General features: G+C 54.0%; 5 protein-coding genes across 5 annotated transcripts; 2 read left to right on the top strand and 3 right to left on the bottom strand.

Moving 5' to 3' along the window:
* Positions 1-643: 643 nt before the first annotated feature.
* Positions 644-2,553, top strand: PG986_003367 (uncharacterized protein; the record flags this gene model as incomplete). The annotated part of the gene is made up of 4 exons (XM_066839589.1): positions 644-913; positions 1,040-1,374; positions 1,437-1,583; positions 1,647-2,553. The coding sequence occupies 4 exons, from the start codon at positions 644-646 to the stop codon at positions 2,551-2,553; spliced, it is 1,659 nt and encodes a 552-aa protein (XP_066704653.1).
* A 636-nt stretch (positions 2,554-3,189) lies between these two features.
* Positions 3,190-4,107, bottom strand: PG986_003366 (uncharacterized protein; the record flags this gene model as incomplete). Its single annotated transcript, XM_066839588.1, has 3 exons — positions 3,190-3,393; positions 3,417-3,931; positions 3,978-4,107. 3 exons carry the CDS (start codon positions 4,105-4,107, stop codon positions 3,190-3,192), a joined length of 849 nt encoding a protein of 282 aa, XP_066704652.1.
* Positions 4,108-4,914: 807 nt separating this feature from the next.
* Positions 4,915-8,355, bottom strand: PG986_003365 (uncharacterized protein; the record flags this gene model as incomplete). Its single annotated transcript, XM_066839587.1, has 3 exons — positions 4,915-6,726; positions 6,765-8,013; positions 8,141-8,355. 3 exons carry the CDS (start codon positions 8,353-8,355, stop codon positions 4,915-4,917), a joined length of 3,276 nt encoding a protein of 1,091 aa, XP_066704651.1.
* A 3,347-nt stretch (positions 8,356-11,702) lies between these two features.
* On the top strand, positions 11,703-13,813 carry PG986_003364 (uncharacterized protein; the record flags this gene model as incomplete). The annotated part of the gene is made up of 6 exons (XM_066839586.1): positions 11,703-11,934; positions 12,023-12,078; positions 12,145-12,316; positions 12,393-12,964; positions 13,035-13,556; positions 13,619-13,813. 6 exons carry the CDS (start codon positions 11,703-11,705, stop codon positions 13,811-13,813), a joined length of 1,749 nt encoding a protein of 582 aa, XP_066704650.1.
* A 1,043-nt stretch (positions 13,814-14,856) lies between these two features.
* On the bottom strand, positions 14,857-17,180 carry PG986_003363 (uncharacterized protein; the record flags this gene model as incomplete). The annotated part of the gene is given in 5 exon segments (XM_066839585.1): positions 14,857-15,391; positions 15,408-15,537; positions 15,609-15,871; positions 15,926-16,320; positions 16,560-17,180. 5 exon segments carry the CDS (start codon positions 17,178-17,180, stop codon positions 14,857-14,859), a joined length of 1,944 nt encoding a protein of 647 aa, XP_066704649.1.
* Between the last annotated feature and the right edge of the window lie 976 nt (positions 17,181-18,156).

Genomic DNA, 18,156 nt, shown 5'->3' with positions numbered 1-18,156 from the left:
CTCTCAGCTCCCGGGGTCTAGGAGCTGGGTCCCGGGCAGGCGGTTAAACATATTCGTTATCACTAACGCCCGGTTTCAAGATTTCATAGGATTCCTAGCTTTGGCGCTGGGTGGGCTTTTGCCGCTTGTCCCCCATGTGGCAGCCCTTAGTCGTGGCAACCGTCTGCTAAGGGCGCCACGCATCGATAGCCACGAGGCAAACATCTGCAACTATTTCGGGACAGTACATCACATCGAATGGGAGGGCTCGCGTGACTTCGAATACGAAAATATTACCAAACTCGAACTTGGAGAGGGGGAAATAGAAAGGTCCAGACTCTGGTTCAACCAGAATCGCTGTTGGAGAAGTCGAGTAACACTCAACGAGCTCACATCATGATGATCATCAGCATCATGCTAGTATTGTGCTTCGCAAACAAAATTTCCAGGCTCGATGACCCTTAGGGTCTGCAAATCACGGCGTCTCTTCGCCTAAAAGGTGGAAATAACGCCATTCGGCGTTTTCTACATAAGACCTCATGTCGTCTGAGAGGGCGTGGGGTGGCACTCCTGAGACTCCAATAACGACAAGTTTGACCACGGCAAAAAATCAGCCCAAATTTCCTCATATCACAAAGCTCAGTTGCTTTTCTTCCTCTCCATGATGCGTACAAGTTTCAGTTTCTGGTTGATTCTATTTATTTTTGCCCTTAGGATTCTGGCCCAAGATGTTGGCTTCGACCTGGACGGAACCATTGATAGCGCCACTACAACCGACGACACCCTTTTCAATTCTGGTGGCACTATCAATGTGAATGGCTTCGCCGTCATCGTACCGAAGAACCTTCAATTCGGCTTTCCAGCATCCTGGGTTCCCTGTAGAGACTTCGTGACTGCGTGGAAAGATGGGAAATTCCCTGGCTTCGAAGTATCGGTTAGTCACAGGCCTACCCCCTTATACCCCCTTTCCGCACACGGCGTGCCGTGGGACAAATACAGTACCCCTTACAATAGTAACCAATATTTACCGAAGTTTACAATACACTGACATACGAACAAGGTTGTCGGTAACTTCGTCAATGGCGGCGGGCCCATTGCGGCACAGGTCTACGTATCATCGCTCTTCACCCAGGGCAGTTCTGGATTCATCAGCCAGGTGAACTTTGATGGGACCATGAAGATCGCCAACGGGCCGACCATCCGCATAAACGACCCCAACGCTGTTTATTCGACCGGCTACACCGAGTCTCCCTTCATGACCGCCGATGACCAGAACCCCAGTATCTCGTCGTTCTCGGGCTTCCCGATGTGTGTGCCTCGCAGCGCCAACGACCCTTTGTGTCCCGCATCCAACCGTCCTGTGATTGCGGGAACCAATAATAGACAAGGAACACTGTATGGCTACCTCAAATTTGGTTTCTGTTTATGATATGTGAGCTGGTCGATTTGACTACTAGCCGCGCACCTGACCCCCTGGTTATGGCACCCTTTGTAGTTGGTGACTGGATCGAGTACAGTGGATATCGGAATTCAGCTGGCCAAATTGTATGCTACAGCATCGTGGCATCCAATATCCAAATCACGACTGGCGGGTCGCCGACCTAGTAAGCCAAAAACATCATATATCGTAGCACACCGAGCCACTGCTAACCCAAAGCTGCGTTTAGTATCCGCATGGAAGACGCCAACATCGGCGTCTTCACCACAGACGCGAACGCCGAGGCTGGCCAGACCAGGTTCGTGGGCTACACCTCGGACGCCGCTGGGTCGCCCGTCAACATTCAGGCCATCGATGTCGACGTGTGCACGGGCGAGCCGACGTACCGCAACGTGGTGACGGGAGCCGTCGACGCGACGCAACCGCGCAACAAATTCGACCAGCGGGTGCGCGCCCAGCCCGGCGACCGCTACACGCGCGAGTACCGGATCGTGACCAGCTCGCCCACCAAGCTGACCAAGAACAACATCACGGCGGGCCAGTATATCCAACCTGTGACCGAGTGGATCCAGCCCGAGCTGACGAGCCCCGGCATCGCGCCCGTCGCCCACGACTTTTCGGGCTTTGGGCACCTGACCAACGGGCTGGGCCGCGATACAAACGGCGACATCTGGGGACCACTAGACCCTTTCCCCCAGAGCAACGTCAAGGTCTTTGACGTGGCTTCATGTCCCAAGTCTCCCCCCACAGGCCCGACCACGACGACTACGACGTCGGCCCCTACCACTTCGACGACGGCGACGACGCCCAAGAACACGGTGCGAGTCACGGTAGCGGCCTGGGCGAGCAGCAACGGCGGCACCCTAACTGTGACGTGCGTCTCGAGCAATACCAACGCTAACCAGGTGGGCATGGTGCTGGACTACGTGCAGAACGGCGTCACCGTGTCGAACCTGGCCATGGCGGCGTCGACCAGCACGCCCGGGTCCTGGGACTTCTCGGGCCAAAAGATCAAGAAGACCGTGACGAGCGTCACGTGTCGGACCAAGCTGGGAGGGTCGGCGGTGGCGACACCCACGCAGAAGAAGAGGAAGAGACGCCACGTTGTGGCGGCTGCTGCGTTTGAAGAAGACTAGGTATTGAATAGGAGCTGAAAAGTGATGATCCTCCAATAAAGTGATGAGACCAATGAAGAGCTGGAGGAGGGAGGGGACCGGTGAAAGAAGGCAAACACTCCTTAGTCATGACGACAATTTGTAATAATGACACTCTTTACGCAACCTGTCCGGATCTGCATCTGGCCCATGTCTGATTCGGCCATTCAGCAGCAGTAGCTGACTATACAGCTGTGCTCGGCGTCCAGCCATCGGGTCCTTGCCGATACGGGTGTGTTAGCCTGGGCCAATAGAGAAGGGTCACGATCAAGCCCCCACGCACACCCCGGTTGCATGCTGAAAGTCCAGACTTCAGATATGAATATGTAGTGATATGAATGGAGATTATCCGATGCAGCACTTACTCTGAACCGGGACCTCGAGATGCACGTTTACTCATCAAGATTCGGCTTCAGAGCCCCCAGGGTCAAACAAAGCAAACCTGCAGGGCGGGTGATCTGCGTCCAGGATTCTTTTCCAGCCGCATGTCGTATTGAGAGATGTCTAATCCTATAAAGCAAATCGTGGATCTGAAATTGGCAACCCCTAGCGCCGCACTAGGCTTTGACATGGATCCTGGGGGAGACTATTCTTGAGGCCCCGCCAAGTTACGGAGTACTAGTATCTCTCCACAAGCCACTGCCGACGCTCGTCATCCGCCATCGGCATCAGGAACGCCAACTCCGCCCTCTTGACATCGACGTACCTCCGCACGAACTCGCGCCCCACCAGCCCCTCGAGCATCTCGTCCGCCGCGAGGAACCCGAGCGCCTTGAACTCCCAGTGGCTGCCCGCGCACTTGCGCAGCGGCGTCTCGCGGTTCTGCGTGCCCCCACGCGACCCACCGGCCGCCGGCCCAGGCGGCGCTGTCGACGGCGCGCTCGTAGCTCGCCGGGGTTCGCGTACGTGAAGGCCGCGAGGACGGGCAGGTGGGCCAGGAGGTCGACCATCTCGTCGAGGACGGTGGCGATGGAGTCCTGGCGGCCCCACTCGGCGAGGGCGCGGGACGCGGACCAGGAGTGGCCGTCGTGGGCAATGGTGCGGTACTTGGGTCCGTCCCCCTCCGCCGCTGCCGCTGCCTGGTCATTACGGGGCACCTTTTCGAGCGCCACGAACTCGATCTCGAAGCCGATGAGAAAGTCGGGGCCCGAGGCCGCGGCCTGCTCCACGGTCCTGCGCAGGAGCCGGCGCGGGCAGAGGACGCAGTCGGAGCCGTCGATCTGCCTGAACTCGCCGTAGCAGCTGACGTGGCCCTCGACGGGGCCCCGCCTCAAGCTCGACCAGCCCGGGTGGAGGTTGTACGTATGGGTTGCCGACACGCCGGGCGCCAACATGTCGCACGGCAACAGGCCGAGAGCCCCTTGGAGGATGGAAATGGTCAGGCTGGCCGCTCTCCAGGGTCTTACAGACACGCTTCATCGGGACGAGACGGCATTTGGAGCTCGCGGTGGCATCGACCCAGTAGATCCGAAGCCATTTTGCGTCGAGGGATCGCAGGTGGGTCAGGATTTCGTCGGGCGACTGCTTCTCTGCCATGATTTGTAGCCTGGCAACTCCAGGTTGAGTACTTACGGAGTCACGATGGTCAGTTTTGGCTTTCTGGGCAGGTTCCGCCTTTTCGAAATACAGCAAAAGAAAAGAGAAAAAGCCCAGAAAAAGCAAATAGTAGGAACCAGAGAGAAGGCGATGGAGCAGGCCTCCGATCTTGGTGTGCGGAGGAGGCACAGGCATCATCACTCAAGCCACCCTACCTTACTTGCGGCAATCCTGCATATTCGAGCCGTCACGTTGTCTCATTCGGTCGAGCATCCCGGGCCGGCTTTCTGGGGGCCTACTTCCAATGGCACGCCGCACCGTCGCATGGGACCGTGTACAGATGCCTGTAAGACCTTTCGTCACTGAACTCGAAAAGGGGACGTCAAGTAGTTTCCGCTGAAATGTATTATCGCACTCCCGCTGGCAAGCCAGAAGCTTCTACCTCCTCACTAAAATCTGAATCGAATCTCCACCCCGCGGGCGCCGTGCAGTCGCTTTCTCATACGCGCGGTTGGACTTGTGGGTAAAAAAGCTAAAAATACAAACAAAACAGGCCCCGACGAGGTATGCCACGCTGTATATCGGATTTTGTGTAGTGCCTCTCCTCTCCTGTGTCAAATTCTGGCCTAAATTCGATGCTCACGAATCATAGTATACAATAACCACAAACGAGATATGGGTGGGCCCCAAGAAGCCGGGATATACGCCTTCGAGCAAGATCTCGAGGCTGCATTGGATTTTTTCTTTTTCTTTCTTTTGGGGATTAGCTGGTCAACAAAGGACCGATTAGTCCGTGCCACAGTTCTTCTAGTATGGGGGCTTGCTCAGGTTGCCCAGTGTGTGTTCTCGAGACTTGCTGTCGATGCCCTTGAGTAGAGACTGGAGGTCCATGGCCCCAGATCCATCATCCCCCAGTGCACTTGTCAGGATGCTCTCTCCGCCGCGACTCTTGACACTCCTCCGCCTTGGGGCTTTGGCGGCATGGTCCTTGGATGACACAGCCGACTCAGGTCGATGACCAGTGACGGGGGACGTCTGGTTTCCAGTGAACGACGATGGCAATGGTGGTACTGGCGGTACATAGCCTGACTGCTCTCTTCCATTCTCCGGTGTGGGATGTGTCGACACTGTACCGTTCGGATCCGACGCCTTGCGCTCACGTGATTTGGATCTCGAGCGACCGTCGCCTTCGCTTGCAGCAGGGTTGAAAGAGAGCTCCGAGGGTGTGTAGTCATAGCTGACCATGCTGTCGCTACTGTCGTCGTCACGAACAGTGTGCAGAGTGCCTGGCCGCGCCACTTCCCCACTCAGAACGGACTTGAGTTGGTCGACCGAGGCAACAATTCCGCGGCTGGAACTACTTACTCCAGAGCCCCGACTTTGGACACTGGTCTTGCGCAAGGCGGCCATACTTCCGCCCGCGCCAGTGTGAGATGCCGGCCGTAGATTGTTGTGACTGTCAACCGGAGATCCTTGTCCATTCACTTGCAACCGGTTGCCCCTCGTAGCGGTTGTGGCTGCCTTTGATCCGTTTAGGGAAGTTGTTTTGCTCCCTTCCTGGAGCGCCATCATCGCAGATTCCTTTGTCCACTCTGCCAGCATGTCTTCTTTGAATTTGGTTGGAAGCACGCGATCCGTTTCCGCTGGCGGTATCGCACTCAAGGTTGAGCTGAATATCGGGGTGTTGAATGTGCGTCCCGGGGAAGCGCCCGGGCTGGTTGGCGGCGAGACAGGGCTATCCTGATAATTGGCACAAATACACTCGACCATTGCCAAGCGATCGTCAAACGGCAATAATGCCTCTGTCGCAATCTGCTCTACAGGTATCTGAGACTCTGGCTGGACTTTTCCGGGAGTTCCCAGCGAGTCCATTAGAGGTGCCGGCACATTGATGCCATCGATCCAGAAGTGCTTGCTTCTCCTTCTCGAAATTTCATTCTGAATCGCTCGGCCGACTTCGGTAGTTTCACAATCAAACATCTCGGTCAAAGCCCAGAAGTAACCGTGGCACAGTGACCCAAGATGAACCTTTGAAATGGGTGCCCCTGTTTCTTGGATGTCTTCCTGTAGTCGGCAAATCATTGGCACCCCAAACCGTGCGGCATTGACTCCCAATTTGGTGACCAGCTTTACCAAGAGAACATGGCAGAGGACCATATCTGTTTCATACGCGGCAAATTGGAGGGCATTGTCGTAAATCGAGAGGTGGAGTAACTGAAGGAAATGAGACCGTGGAGCCTTGGTAGGCCTCTCGCGGTTCGAAGCACTCGAAACAGCCCGCCTTGCGAAAGCAGCGGATTGGGAATCTTTGCTGCCCATCCGGGTTGCCTTTTGGGCCTCATCCCGGGCTATCAAATCTGCCCTAGTGGTCTCCCGGTCGAGCCACGTCGTCAGAGCATCTGCGTATGCCTTCCGAACAAGCCCATCAGGATCGCGCAGCAGCCAATGCGATCCCTCCCAGACTTGAACAGGAACCTTGTTCCGAGTGAGGTTCACGTTGCCGCTCACCTTTGTCTTGGGATTGGCAACTAACAAAATTGACTTGATAGCTTTCAGCGCCGTGATTTTCGCTCGCTCCAGGTATACGAAGGCATCGGGGCTTTGCTGGTCATCCGGGGGCTACCCGCAGAAGAACCGGTAGCTGGAGTACCATCAACCCTCTCCATCGGGGGCGAACCAGTAACTGTACTAGGGTGCGGCTTGAGACGGAGTAGAATCGCAGAGATCATGTCGGTGATCTGGTCCGCATAGTAAACATGGGTCGCAAGGTCTCCAATGCACTGTTGTATCCTAGCCAGGTACTCCTTGCGTTGCGGGGTCATGTGCTGGTCCTGCTCGGGGTCGGCCTCCTTATCTGGAGTCTTAGGAGTACCCCCGGGAGTCGTGCGTCCTGAGCTCTTGAGCGCCTTTCTTACTTGCCCCAGTAAACCTAGTAGAACGTCCATCACGCTGAGGCCAATCAGGTTGACATCCGAACGCAATAACGAGCTCATGATGGCAACCAGGACTGTTAGTTCTGGGATGTTTTCTTCCGTTGACGGTGTATGCGCCAGCGTATCCATCGTTGCCAAGAGGATAACATAACGATCTTGGACAGGAGCCCATCTGGCAACGAGCCCGAAAATCTCGATGGCCCATCCACTATGCCGGCCCGTTGTTGGGTTCGCCCGCACCACTGATACGTCCGCTTGTACCAACTCCCGAACGAATTTGAGCAGGGCCATAGTCGCGCTGTGAAGTTGCGCGCGATTAGGAACAACGCAGATTTGCTTCAGGCAATGCATGGCAGCCAGGCCTGTCTCCTCCTCAGCAAGCTTGTCGGCATCGGCAGCAGACCCTGACAGAGCAATTGGATTCGGTTCGCCGGAAGTTTCATTGGTCTGGACTGTCGAGATACTCGTTCGGTGGCGCGTTGCGGGCTGGGGGTCGACTTTTTCATCCTCGTGAGCACTGCGAATAAGCACGTCAAGGAACTCTTCGTTGTCGGTCCGGAGGTTTTCCAAGATCATAGGCACAATGACATCGAGTTGTCGGCCTGCTACAGTGACCAAAGCCTCGGCCTCGGCGACACTTTTGATGGCCTCTAGCCCGGCGTTCCTCCATCTCATAACCACTGGCTTGCTCAGTGTGGCCTTGCCGGGTGTGTTCTTGGTGGATGCAAATGCAGCATATGCCTGGACGATTTCTTCGTACTGCTGGACGTAGGTCTGGTCGGCAAACAAGGACGAGGCATCTTGGTGTTCGCAGAAGGTTTGGAATGTTGGCAAAGATGCCTCGACCATAGTAATATCATTGGATCGTAGCACGTTGCCCAGAACCTTCATGACATTCTGCGCAAATAGAGGCAAGTCCTTGGGTGCCTTCTCGATCAGAGCGGCGAATATCTGTAATGTGACTTGGACATTGCTATTGGGAGTAGATGAGATCAGTCAAGGTCCTTAGTTGTAGGAAGGGTGGCACATATCCGCGCAAGCCGATAGGGGAAACTGATGGGTGAATGGGGGCTCAGATGGTGGTGCGATGTTGTACGTACCCAATTCGTAATCGCCAAACGTCGCTGGCGGTTTTCTTCTCGAGGAAAGCACCAACTTTTTGGATCTTGGATCGACGCGACGTGGCGTAGAAAAGGAGATAGCTCAGTTCGCTCGAATTCGGCTTAACATCGACAGCGCCCTTGGTGGTCCGAGGATAACACTTCAACACCAAGACTTGGTGCTTCGGCCGGCACTTATCGTGGAGGGCATTCATTGCGCCGACGCGCGATCAGCCGCCTGTTGGAGGGCTGCTCGGTTGGTTGCGTGCGTCCCGGGCCGGTGAGCGTCAGGAGATCGAGGGGGAAGACGGGATTAGACCGCGAGGCATGAATGATGGTGGCCGCCAGGTGGTTGAATAGTATAAGATGCCTTGTGTGTCCTTCTTCTTGTTGTTGTTGTTGTTGTTGTTGTGCTGATTGGCGGTGGCAGCGTATGGATGTCTGCTGTTTGGTTGGAACGAAGTCGTCCCGTCCTTCCGTTGCGTTGTGACTTGTCAGGTCTGGCAGGTTTGGCTGCGTTGCGTTGCGTTGCGTTGCGTTGGTCGGGCTTAATGAGGTATGGGTCGGGGCTTTTGTCTCGGCAGGCCGGGGGTTTGCAGTCCAGCTCAATTTCCTGGAAAGGGGATGCGAACCTCTCAATCTTGCATTGAGTCTGGCTCCTGGTTCCTGGTCAATGACTCCTGGTCTATTATTCGATAGCGGATAAGGAGACCTGTCATCAAAACCCTTAGAAACCTTCGCAACCTAGCGTAGTATTCTTATTTAACCTGAAGCTTGGGGGCAGGGGAAAATTGCGAGAACGATGGGATGATGCAGCAGACGCAAGCACGTTTGTCTTTTGTCTCAGCAGAACATCAGGCGAAACCAGAATACCAGCAGCACCTGACTAAGAGGCTGGCCTGACAGTGCCCAATGAGCCGTTTGGGGGCGGCTGGTCCTTCGGGCAACGTGGTTACAGTCTTGCTTTGCTGGGTCACTGCTGCTGGCCACTGCTGGCCAGGTAATCTCCAGTGGGCTACCAACAAAGCTGGCAGGGCAGTCCATGCGTCATCCTTGGTTGTCGCTTATTAGTGTATGTAAGGTAGGCAAACACGGGCGCCGGTCCCAGTCAGCGCCGTGTTTTTATTATTGTCTCCTCTGGCCTCGACGCAAGTAGGACTTCTGGGTTAGACGAGCCAATCAACTCCAGATGTGCCCAAAGTAGCCCGGATCAGACCCCCCAGGAGGAACCTCAATGTCATCTTGACGAGGCCTAAACTTTCGGTGTCGACAAATTGACCTGCGGCACCCTCCACCTTGCGGAGCTTCTTCCAGCTCGCAACAATCTGCTTGCTGCCACACGTACTGACTTACTTGATGTGCGAACACCCGCCTGCATACATACAGTACACATGCAAAATGCAATATATGTGGAGACTGCCCGTTGCCATTCCCGACGGCATGGTGCACCAATTCCGGCGACTAGGATAGAGTAACGAATAGCATGGGACAACTGGCCTGGCAAGACGGCGCAAAACAACAAGGGACCCCATCTCTGCATCGGTTTCGTGTCAGAGAGTGCGGGAATCCCCGAGTAGAAGAAGGAAAAACAAAATCCGATAGAGGAAGCATGGGAAACTCGAGTTTCAGTAGCAACACTAACTAGCTCTTACAGGGTGCGACAAACCTACACCAATCTAATTGATGTACAGATCAAAGTACATTGTATCTGTTGGTGTTCCCGACCTCCCCAAGAGATCGACAGCAGCACCAGCAGCCGTTTATATTACATGATAGTCGGTGAACTTATCAGATCCAGCAGGCATCTCTAGCATTGAGCCAATGAACGGTGTGTAAGAGTCGACGTCTCCAGCGTACACCCAATGCCTCGGTGTGCCTCGGTTCTCGACGTCATCATCTCTCCCCTCGGAGGGGTATCTTCCTCAGCCTGAAAAGCCGAGGATGAAAACTCTTATTCTAGGCGGTGATTTTCGTGGTTGTCTTGAAAAGTAATAAAAAGAATGTCCTATTTTATAACCTTACTCAGTAGTTGCTATCATGTTAGGCTCGTTCATTTCTGGGGCTAGGAACAAATAGAAATCCCAAATGATATGTCGTCTCATGTATACTACAATACTGCCAGGGCCTCTTTACGACGTCAGCACCCAAGGATCCAAGGAGCGCGTCGGTAAGCAGTGCTCTTTAAGCAACTCGCGACCGTATTCGGAGTTTGCCAAAGAAGAAAAAGAAGAAAAAGAAGAAGAAGAAGAAGAAACAAGCACAAGCATTTGATAAGCAGCCACCTCGGAGTCATGGGACAGTTGCGTTCGGAGATCGAAATAGCTATCTTGCCAGAAGCCAGGCCCTATTTGGGTCTTGACAGCATGGTGTAAATCCGAGAATACCAGACGTGTTGGGGCTCGGTATGTGAAGTGGTATGGCTGGTACATATATACATATATATGTACATGCATGCCTACATACATACTTATGCTGCGGCCCCGTCGTCATCACCCCAGTATGGCATTTCGGGATGTGGGGTAAGCTGATAAGGAATCCCCAGCTTGTTCCTGGTCCCCTCATGATCATGGGGAGGTGGCGTCTACTGGATTGCTTGGCGCGACCTCTTCCGACATGGGTAGAAGAGATAAGGATTCAGGTCTACCACTGGCCGTGACGCCGAAATCTCGAAACAAGGGCCGACATTGGTATTCAAGATGCGGCGATCATGGGCGAGTGATGATGTTCTAGGGACCATGGGCAATGTGAGTAAGCATAGTGAGCGACAGTGCTGGCACAGCCAACTTAGGATTGTAGCAGCCATATAACAGCCAGCATTATTGTCTTCAAGAAGTCTTTGCCATGAGATCCCCGCCGATAGTAGTGGCATGCCATTCGAGCTTGTCACGGCCCGCTCTTGGTCGCGCTCTCCCGCGAGGCTGAAGTAGGTAGGCAAGCCCGTCTTGAACACGGACGCTACTGGACTGAGACCTACGGTCCGAACGGCTCGAGAGTGTCCATGGGAAATAAGCTCATACAAGCTCATGACCAGGCGTGCTCTGACGTGGAAGCCTCACGGAACCGGCGCCTCTTATCGTTCAGCACTGTTGTGACGGAGGGTCACTACTGGCATGCAGAGTCTGCTAAGTGACGAGTAGGTTCGGTGCCGGATGAATGCAACATGCCCCCCATGTTGTATGACCAAACTCGCCCATGAGGTTGATTGGTGGCTCACCCATCATAGGTACATGGTCCATCCAAGACCCCAGTACCGCCCGGCATGTTCATTTCGTCGAAAAGTAGCAGCCCGCATCGCCAAGTATGGGTCGCCCTCATGCAGCATGTAGCATACAGCACTCGCAGATGTCGTATGCGGTTTATCTTGCGCAGTTAAGATAAACCACCCATGTCCAAGCAAGATATACGCACTTCGCACCCGTTCAGGCGACTGAGACAATTTTCCTACCCTCTTAGACTTCACCCATCATACTTACCAGACCGTGATTACTTGGACTACCGGCCCATGCTTCCCCTTCAATCCAATAAGCCGTCAAAGTTGTGAGATTACGTTCGTTCGGCGACCATGGCTGTGATCGAGGGCTCACACCCGCCGCCGGTGACCACCGTGCTCAGCAATGGCGACATCCCAGACCACCTGGCAGAGATGTCCGAAGACGAGGCCGCGCTGGCTGCTCTCGGGTATAAACAGGAGTTCAAGCGAGAGTTCTCGGCGTGGACCACGTTTGCAGTCAGTTTTGCGGTCATGGGATTGCTGCCCAGTATTGGGACTACCATGTCCTATGGTATTGGTTATGGTACAGTGGCACACACCATCATTTACTCCGTCATGAACATCTAGGCAAATCAACCAATAATAACTGCTGACTTTTGTTGGTTATGAAGCTGGGCCAGCCGCAAACACTTGGGGGTGGCTGTTGTCCGTCGTATTCATTCTGTGTGTAAGGACGCAGTACTCACTCGTGTTAAGCACTTGTTGGGATTTCAGAGACTGATGTCGTACGCAGGTAGCAGCATCTATGGCAGAGCTCGCGTCGTCCATGCCGACCTCTGGAGGACTATACTACGCGGCCGCTGTTCTAGCTGGCCCCAAATATGGCCCATTTGCTGCTTGGATAACAGGCTGGAGTAATTGGCTCGTTCAAGTGACTGGGGCTCCTAGTGTCGACTACGGCTGTGGTTCGTTGTATTTCCTCTTCCTCGTCACCAGGAGTGGCAGTCTCTAAGGCAGACGATGCGACTAATACCATGCCAGCTTCCATGATCCTAGCCGCGGCCTCAATTACCAACCCAGGCTATGTTCCGACCAACTGGCAGACGTTCTTGCTCACGGCCCTTATCATGATCATCCATGCTATGGTTGGCAGCATGCCAACCAAATGGATCGCCAACTTCAACTCCGTCGGTACCATCATCAACATAACATGCCTCGTGATCACTATCATTATCATACCAGCAGCATGCATTGCGGACCCCACGTTTCGTTCAAACGAGTTTGCTTGGAGTATACAAAACTTCACCGAGTTCCCGGATGGTGTTGCCGTAATGATGAGCTTCTTGGCTATTATCTGGACCATGTCTGGATATGGTGAGTCTACCCCGACTTCTTTCCCGCCTCGTTCACGAGTTGGTTGCTCAAGGTCTACTAACATCTATCACTCCAAAGACGCATCGTTTCACCTGGCGGAAGAGTGTTCCAATTCCGCTATCGCGACACCGCGCTCCATCATCATGACCGCGGTCTCCGGGTCAGTGTTGGGTTTCTTCCTCAACCTCGTCATTGCGTATACTATCCAGGACGTGGAGGCAGCAATGAACTCTGATGTGGTATGTTGACGCTTCGATTACATCGCACCAATACAGACACCATTCGAATTCTGACTTTCCATTTTCTTAGGGCCAACCCTGGGCTGCATACCTGATGCAGATCCTGCCAGAAAAGGTGGCCCTCGCAGTATTGGGACTCACCATCGTGTGCTCGTTTATGATGGGGGCCGGCTGCATGGTCGCCGCGAGCCGCGTGTGCTTTGCCTACGCGCGCGACGACTGCTTCGGCGTGCTGAGTCGCGTGCTGAAGCAGGTCAACCGGCACACGCGGACGCCCGTCAACGCCGTCTGGTTCAACACGGTCCTGGGCCTGCTGCTCAACTTCCTCGTCTTTGGCGGCGTCGCCATCACCGCCATCTTCTCGATCGGCGCCATCGCCTCGTACGTCGCCATCACGACCCCGATCTTCATCAAGACCGTCTTCATCCGGAACAACTTCCGGCGCGGGCCTTGGCACTTGGGCAGGTTCAGCATGCCCTCGGGCGTCATCTCGTGGACGTTTGTGCTGGTGATGATGCCAATACTGTGCTTCCCCACCGTGACGGGGAACGACCTCACGCCGGACATGATGAACTGGACGGCACTTGTCTATGTAAGCTTATCCAACATTTTTTTTGGTGGTAGGGTGAATTGCTGATTCTATATATCGCCCAGGGCGCTCCTATGCTGGTTATCGTTGCATGGTTTCTCGTGGACGCGCACAAGTGGTTCAAGGGACCCAAGATCAATATCGAACATCACATGCTAAATCAGAACCTCCGAGCTCACCCAGGGGTTGACATATCCGACAGCAGCAACGGGGGCATATTGGGGAGAGAGTCTTCGACCGACAAAGTAGTGACGGTTTGAAAAGTCTAAATAAGACGACTCAAATACCGTGCGGCAGCTATAACGCTATATTTTGAATACCTACCGAGGTACACCACCAGGTCTGGATACGAATCGGCGGCCAATTGATAAGAGAGATCATTTTAAGAACACACGATCTAGTGTTTCATTTATTAAAAATAGATACAGTTACGATATCGAGTGCGTCGCCCTGTGCCCGAGACCCCCGGCCCGGAGCATGGTCGACAATCTCGGGAATCCCATCGCTGGAATCCACGTATGGCTCAAACCCCAATCATTCCAAGTCCGGGGCTCCTCTCGCCAATGGGAGACGAGCGCGAAGATCATATGAACGTACTCGGGAGGAGGGCGCTATGGAGCTCGCCAGGGGGGCTGCAAAATGGCGTGGCCCGACTTGACAATGCGGACCGTTCTTCGGCCCAACCACGAAATCGATTCCATCATGGCCGTGATGAGGTCGTCAGGACCTGATGGCAGGCTGTTGCGACGGTAGAAGAGCCATCTTGCCCATGATGGGACCACACCTGCGCCCGGAAAAGAGAACATGACAAGGACCGAAAGTATAGTTGAAAGCGCGTCTGGTGTTGCATTAAGGGACTAGCTGTAATAGATACAAACATACAAATATTATTTACAAACCACTCCTAGTCTTATCTTATATGCAACACTGAGCTCCTAACCGAATGGTTCTTCCTCGTTTGCCATTCGTAACTTGCTGTTACTCGTACGCTGCGTCGCCCTCGACTAAAAGACAAAAATAAAAGTATCCTCCTGAAATTCGAAATCGAGTACCTTGATCAGAACACCTGTGGTATTGTACGCTTAATAAAAGACAAAAGGAAAAACTCCATGGACACCATTATGACCCCTTTACCTGGCCTATTCGAACATGGCGGCCCCTCCCATCCCCAGTGGCCTGGCTTTGCAACGCCTTGTAAATGCAGGAGACATCAAGGTCTGGCATAGTACCAAGACCTATGCAGAACGCCAATGAATAAAGCAAGGAACCACCCCCGAAGACTAAACATGCCGAATATGCCTGGTCATGAGATGAATTCCTTCTGCCATTTGACCAAGTCTCTCGTTAATGAATCCATCATCTCCACGCAGCTCATGTCTTTGAAGTCCTTCGTCGGCCCCGTCGATGTGGGAGGTCTGGTCACCGTTATATCGAGACAGTCTTTTTCATTGGATGGTTGAGTGCCATTGACCTGTATAGGCATATCGGTTGCCGGCCCGTCATCCGTAGCTGCATGCTGAGGGCTGTTCTTCTCGGACAGCGGCTCATTGGCTAATTCGACCTGCGTCCTGCCGATAAACTCCAATATGTTGTTCGCACGCCGCTTCAAATCGCTCAAGGTAATTTTGGAGCTCATGCCGCCTTTTGCTTTACTGTTGGAATGCTTGTTGTGCGTTTCGTGCACGGAAGGCTTAGTGTGGGCCACGTGGTGGTCGTCGTGGTTCCGTGCTATGTCGCGGGACATTGACCGGGCCGGCGAGTCTTCGTGTTCGTGGGCGTCGCGGTCCTTTTGTGTATTGGTTTCTCCCTTTTTTTCTGGGTTGGGGCGCTGCTTTCTTCTTATGGGATGCTGACGGAGGATTGGCGGGCGGGGTATCCGGAGCTGCTTGCGATGAAACGGGAGGATCCGGGGGTTGCACAGATTCGGTTGTCCGGCTCACTGCGGCCCGGGTCGAGGAGGTCATCTCGTCCGAGGGGTCGGAGTCTAAAGCCAACTTCCATATCAGTTTTTACTGTGTAACTTGGCAAGGGGAGTGGTAGTTGCAGCAGTCATACCGTCGGCTCGTCGGCGCTCAGCGCGGCCTTTGCGCTTATTAGCAGCTTCCACCCGCTTACGCTCCTGCTCTTCGCGGCGCTCATCCCTTTCTGTTCTTTCGCGCTGGTTGCGGACATTGTTTCGCGATGATTTCTTTGACAACCCGTTCCTTGTGCTGGACTCGTCTTCTGACTCTTCACGGCTCTCCATAGGCGCCTGGTCTGCGGGAGGGGACGGTGACTTGGAGTTTGTCCTTTGCCTCTTGATAATGCTCTCGTTTAGCCTACCTCGTCGGGTTAGTTACCTTATCCTCAGGGTAGAAGTTATTTTTACGCACTCTTCTTCATCCTCTCGGCCTCTCTTTGGTCGGCGACCGGCACCTTCTAATTCCTCGGGGATCGCATCTTCCTTGCTGGCTTCAATCGCCCGTCGCAACTGTTCTTCTTCATCGTACGCAGCATCACGGCTGTTCATAGTTGAGCGTCGTTTATGATGAGCCGCCGCCGCCGCCGCCGATGCTGAAGCTCGCGAGCTTTTGCGCTCACTGCCCTTGGGTGAACGCGTGTCATGCGTCGCAGCTGATGCGGCTCGAGAGGTACTGCGTGACGGTCGGTGGATGGGAAGGTATATGGAATACTTTTGACTGCGGGGCGCCATGATGTTAGCATTGCGCAGTATTAGGAGGGCTAGATAAAACAGCAACAAAAAAGCATGGTGTCGTGGGTTGGAGTACTCGGGAGTGTTGGTTGCGTGTTCAAACAGGCAGCACACAAAGACAGGGCCCCTAGGTGGCATTGGAGAGGAGGGGAGAGATGTGTGTGGTGGGCGATCAACGGCCGCGCCGACACTCGATCCTCCTCAATCTCACTGTTGCTCCGCCACGGCTGAGCGACAAAGTGCAACCAATGAAGCCGGTGAAGCCATTGCAAAGCCGTGGCTTCTGGGACGAAAACTAAGTGAAGTATGCTTACCCATTGCTTGCAGTGTAGATTTTGTGCAGGTCTCTCCTGCATTGTTCGCAGTAGTAGTTGTCGGGGGAGGATTCCTCCGTTACGATGCCGACACAGAGACCATGCTCCCAGACCTTGCACGTGTCGCATTGGACAAAAAAAGCCGCCCAGGTCTTCAGTGATGTCAATAGAGAAGATGGGCTCGAGATCAATCGAATCTTTGAGGGCGTGGCTCTTGGTGTCTTCGTCGAGGGGTGGTGGGCCGGGGTAGTCTTCGAAGCCGCAGACGCAGCGAACGGCCTCGTCATCCTCCTGTATTTCATTGTCATCGCTTGTATTGGCCATGTCGAGATGCTCGCTCTTGGGCTGTTTCTCGCGATCCTCTTCCTTGACACGTGTGCTACGTCGTCGAAGAAGGGGGGCTATGTCGTCTGTACTGGCCGTGGTCGCGGTCGAGTCCTCGGGCGGTTCGGATGAGAGTGAGCCACTGCCCGTGGACTTCTGGGGTGATCCGTTCTTTGTAAAGGCTCTAGTTGTGCGCTCGACACGCCCAGATGCGCTGGAAGCTGAGGAGGAGTGTTGTGATTGTGGTTGGGTTGTTCGCGCCCGGGAAGACCGTCGAATGGGCGAGGTGCCAGCCATTTGCTTCAGAGCGGCACAAAGTCGATTTGGCTAGCTGCCGAATTGGCTCTAAACGAGCTGGAAACGCAAGGAGGACGGGCGGTTGAGTGGTTTGGATGGCCGTGAGAGTCTTGTGAGGTGGGATTCGAGTGTATCGAGAGGTAGGCAACGTGCGACGACGATGAGGGTTCGTGTTCGTGGGAGAGGGAGAATGTCGAGCGTCGCTCCGACGCGGGAAGCGAACTCGATCGAACTCGCTTGGTCGAGGAGGGATTACAACAGGAGGAACGGCAAAAACAATGCAGACAGCTTGGTCCCTAGCATGACTATGATTCCCTTTCCTGAGGCAAAAGATTCGGGTAATATGGTATGTTAAGCTGGTTGCTTGCGGGGGAGGGAAAGCAAAAACACTGTACTGCTTCTTGTCTGCGAGACGCCTGTTTAACTTGACTGGTCTGACTTTTTGGAGAACGGGAATCGCAACTCTCAGTCCGCGCGAGCGCCCACTTTGACCACTCCCGGCCGGCCCCAGTACGTACCATGCCATGCCATACCTTGCAGGCGCTCTTTTTTGAGAGGGGAGACACACCTTACATAATAGCTGCAGTCGTCTGGGACTCTTTCTCACGCCTGTCCAGCGCTGGTTGTATTGAAGCTCCCCGTCATCGATCCATGCGTCGTATCAATTGATCAAATCAATTGCGGTGGAAGTGCGCAGGTGTGCACCTGTATGCCCATATGCATACATGCTTTCTACACTCATGAGAAGTGTATTGTAGGAGGCAGGTAAGAAAACATATTATCCTTGCCCTTCCAAGCAGGTAATAACTCACCTCTAGATGAGTTATACCGGCCTCTATGACTATTGCAACTGTGCAGCTGGTAAATTTGGAACCCACCTTGGCTTAGACTGACTGTTTCACATAAGAATAAATATGTGTGCCCGTCTTATTGCAGCACAGAGTTGTCGAATGTCGCTTTTGTCTTTTTGAACATC

This window comes from Apiospora aurea (genome assembly GCF_038362705.1).
Source record: "Apiospora aurea strain CBS 24483 chromosome Unknown utg000002l_segment0_segment0, whole genome shotgun sequence".
Taxonomy (NCBI): Eukaryota; Fungi; Ascomycota; class Sordariomycetes; order Amphisphaeriales; family Apiosporaceae; genus Apiospora; species Apiospora aurea.
Note: the sequence above shows the minus strand (reverse complement) of the source record. Positions and strands in the feature narration are given on the sequence as shown.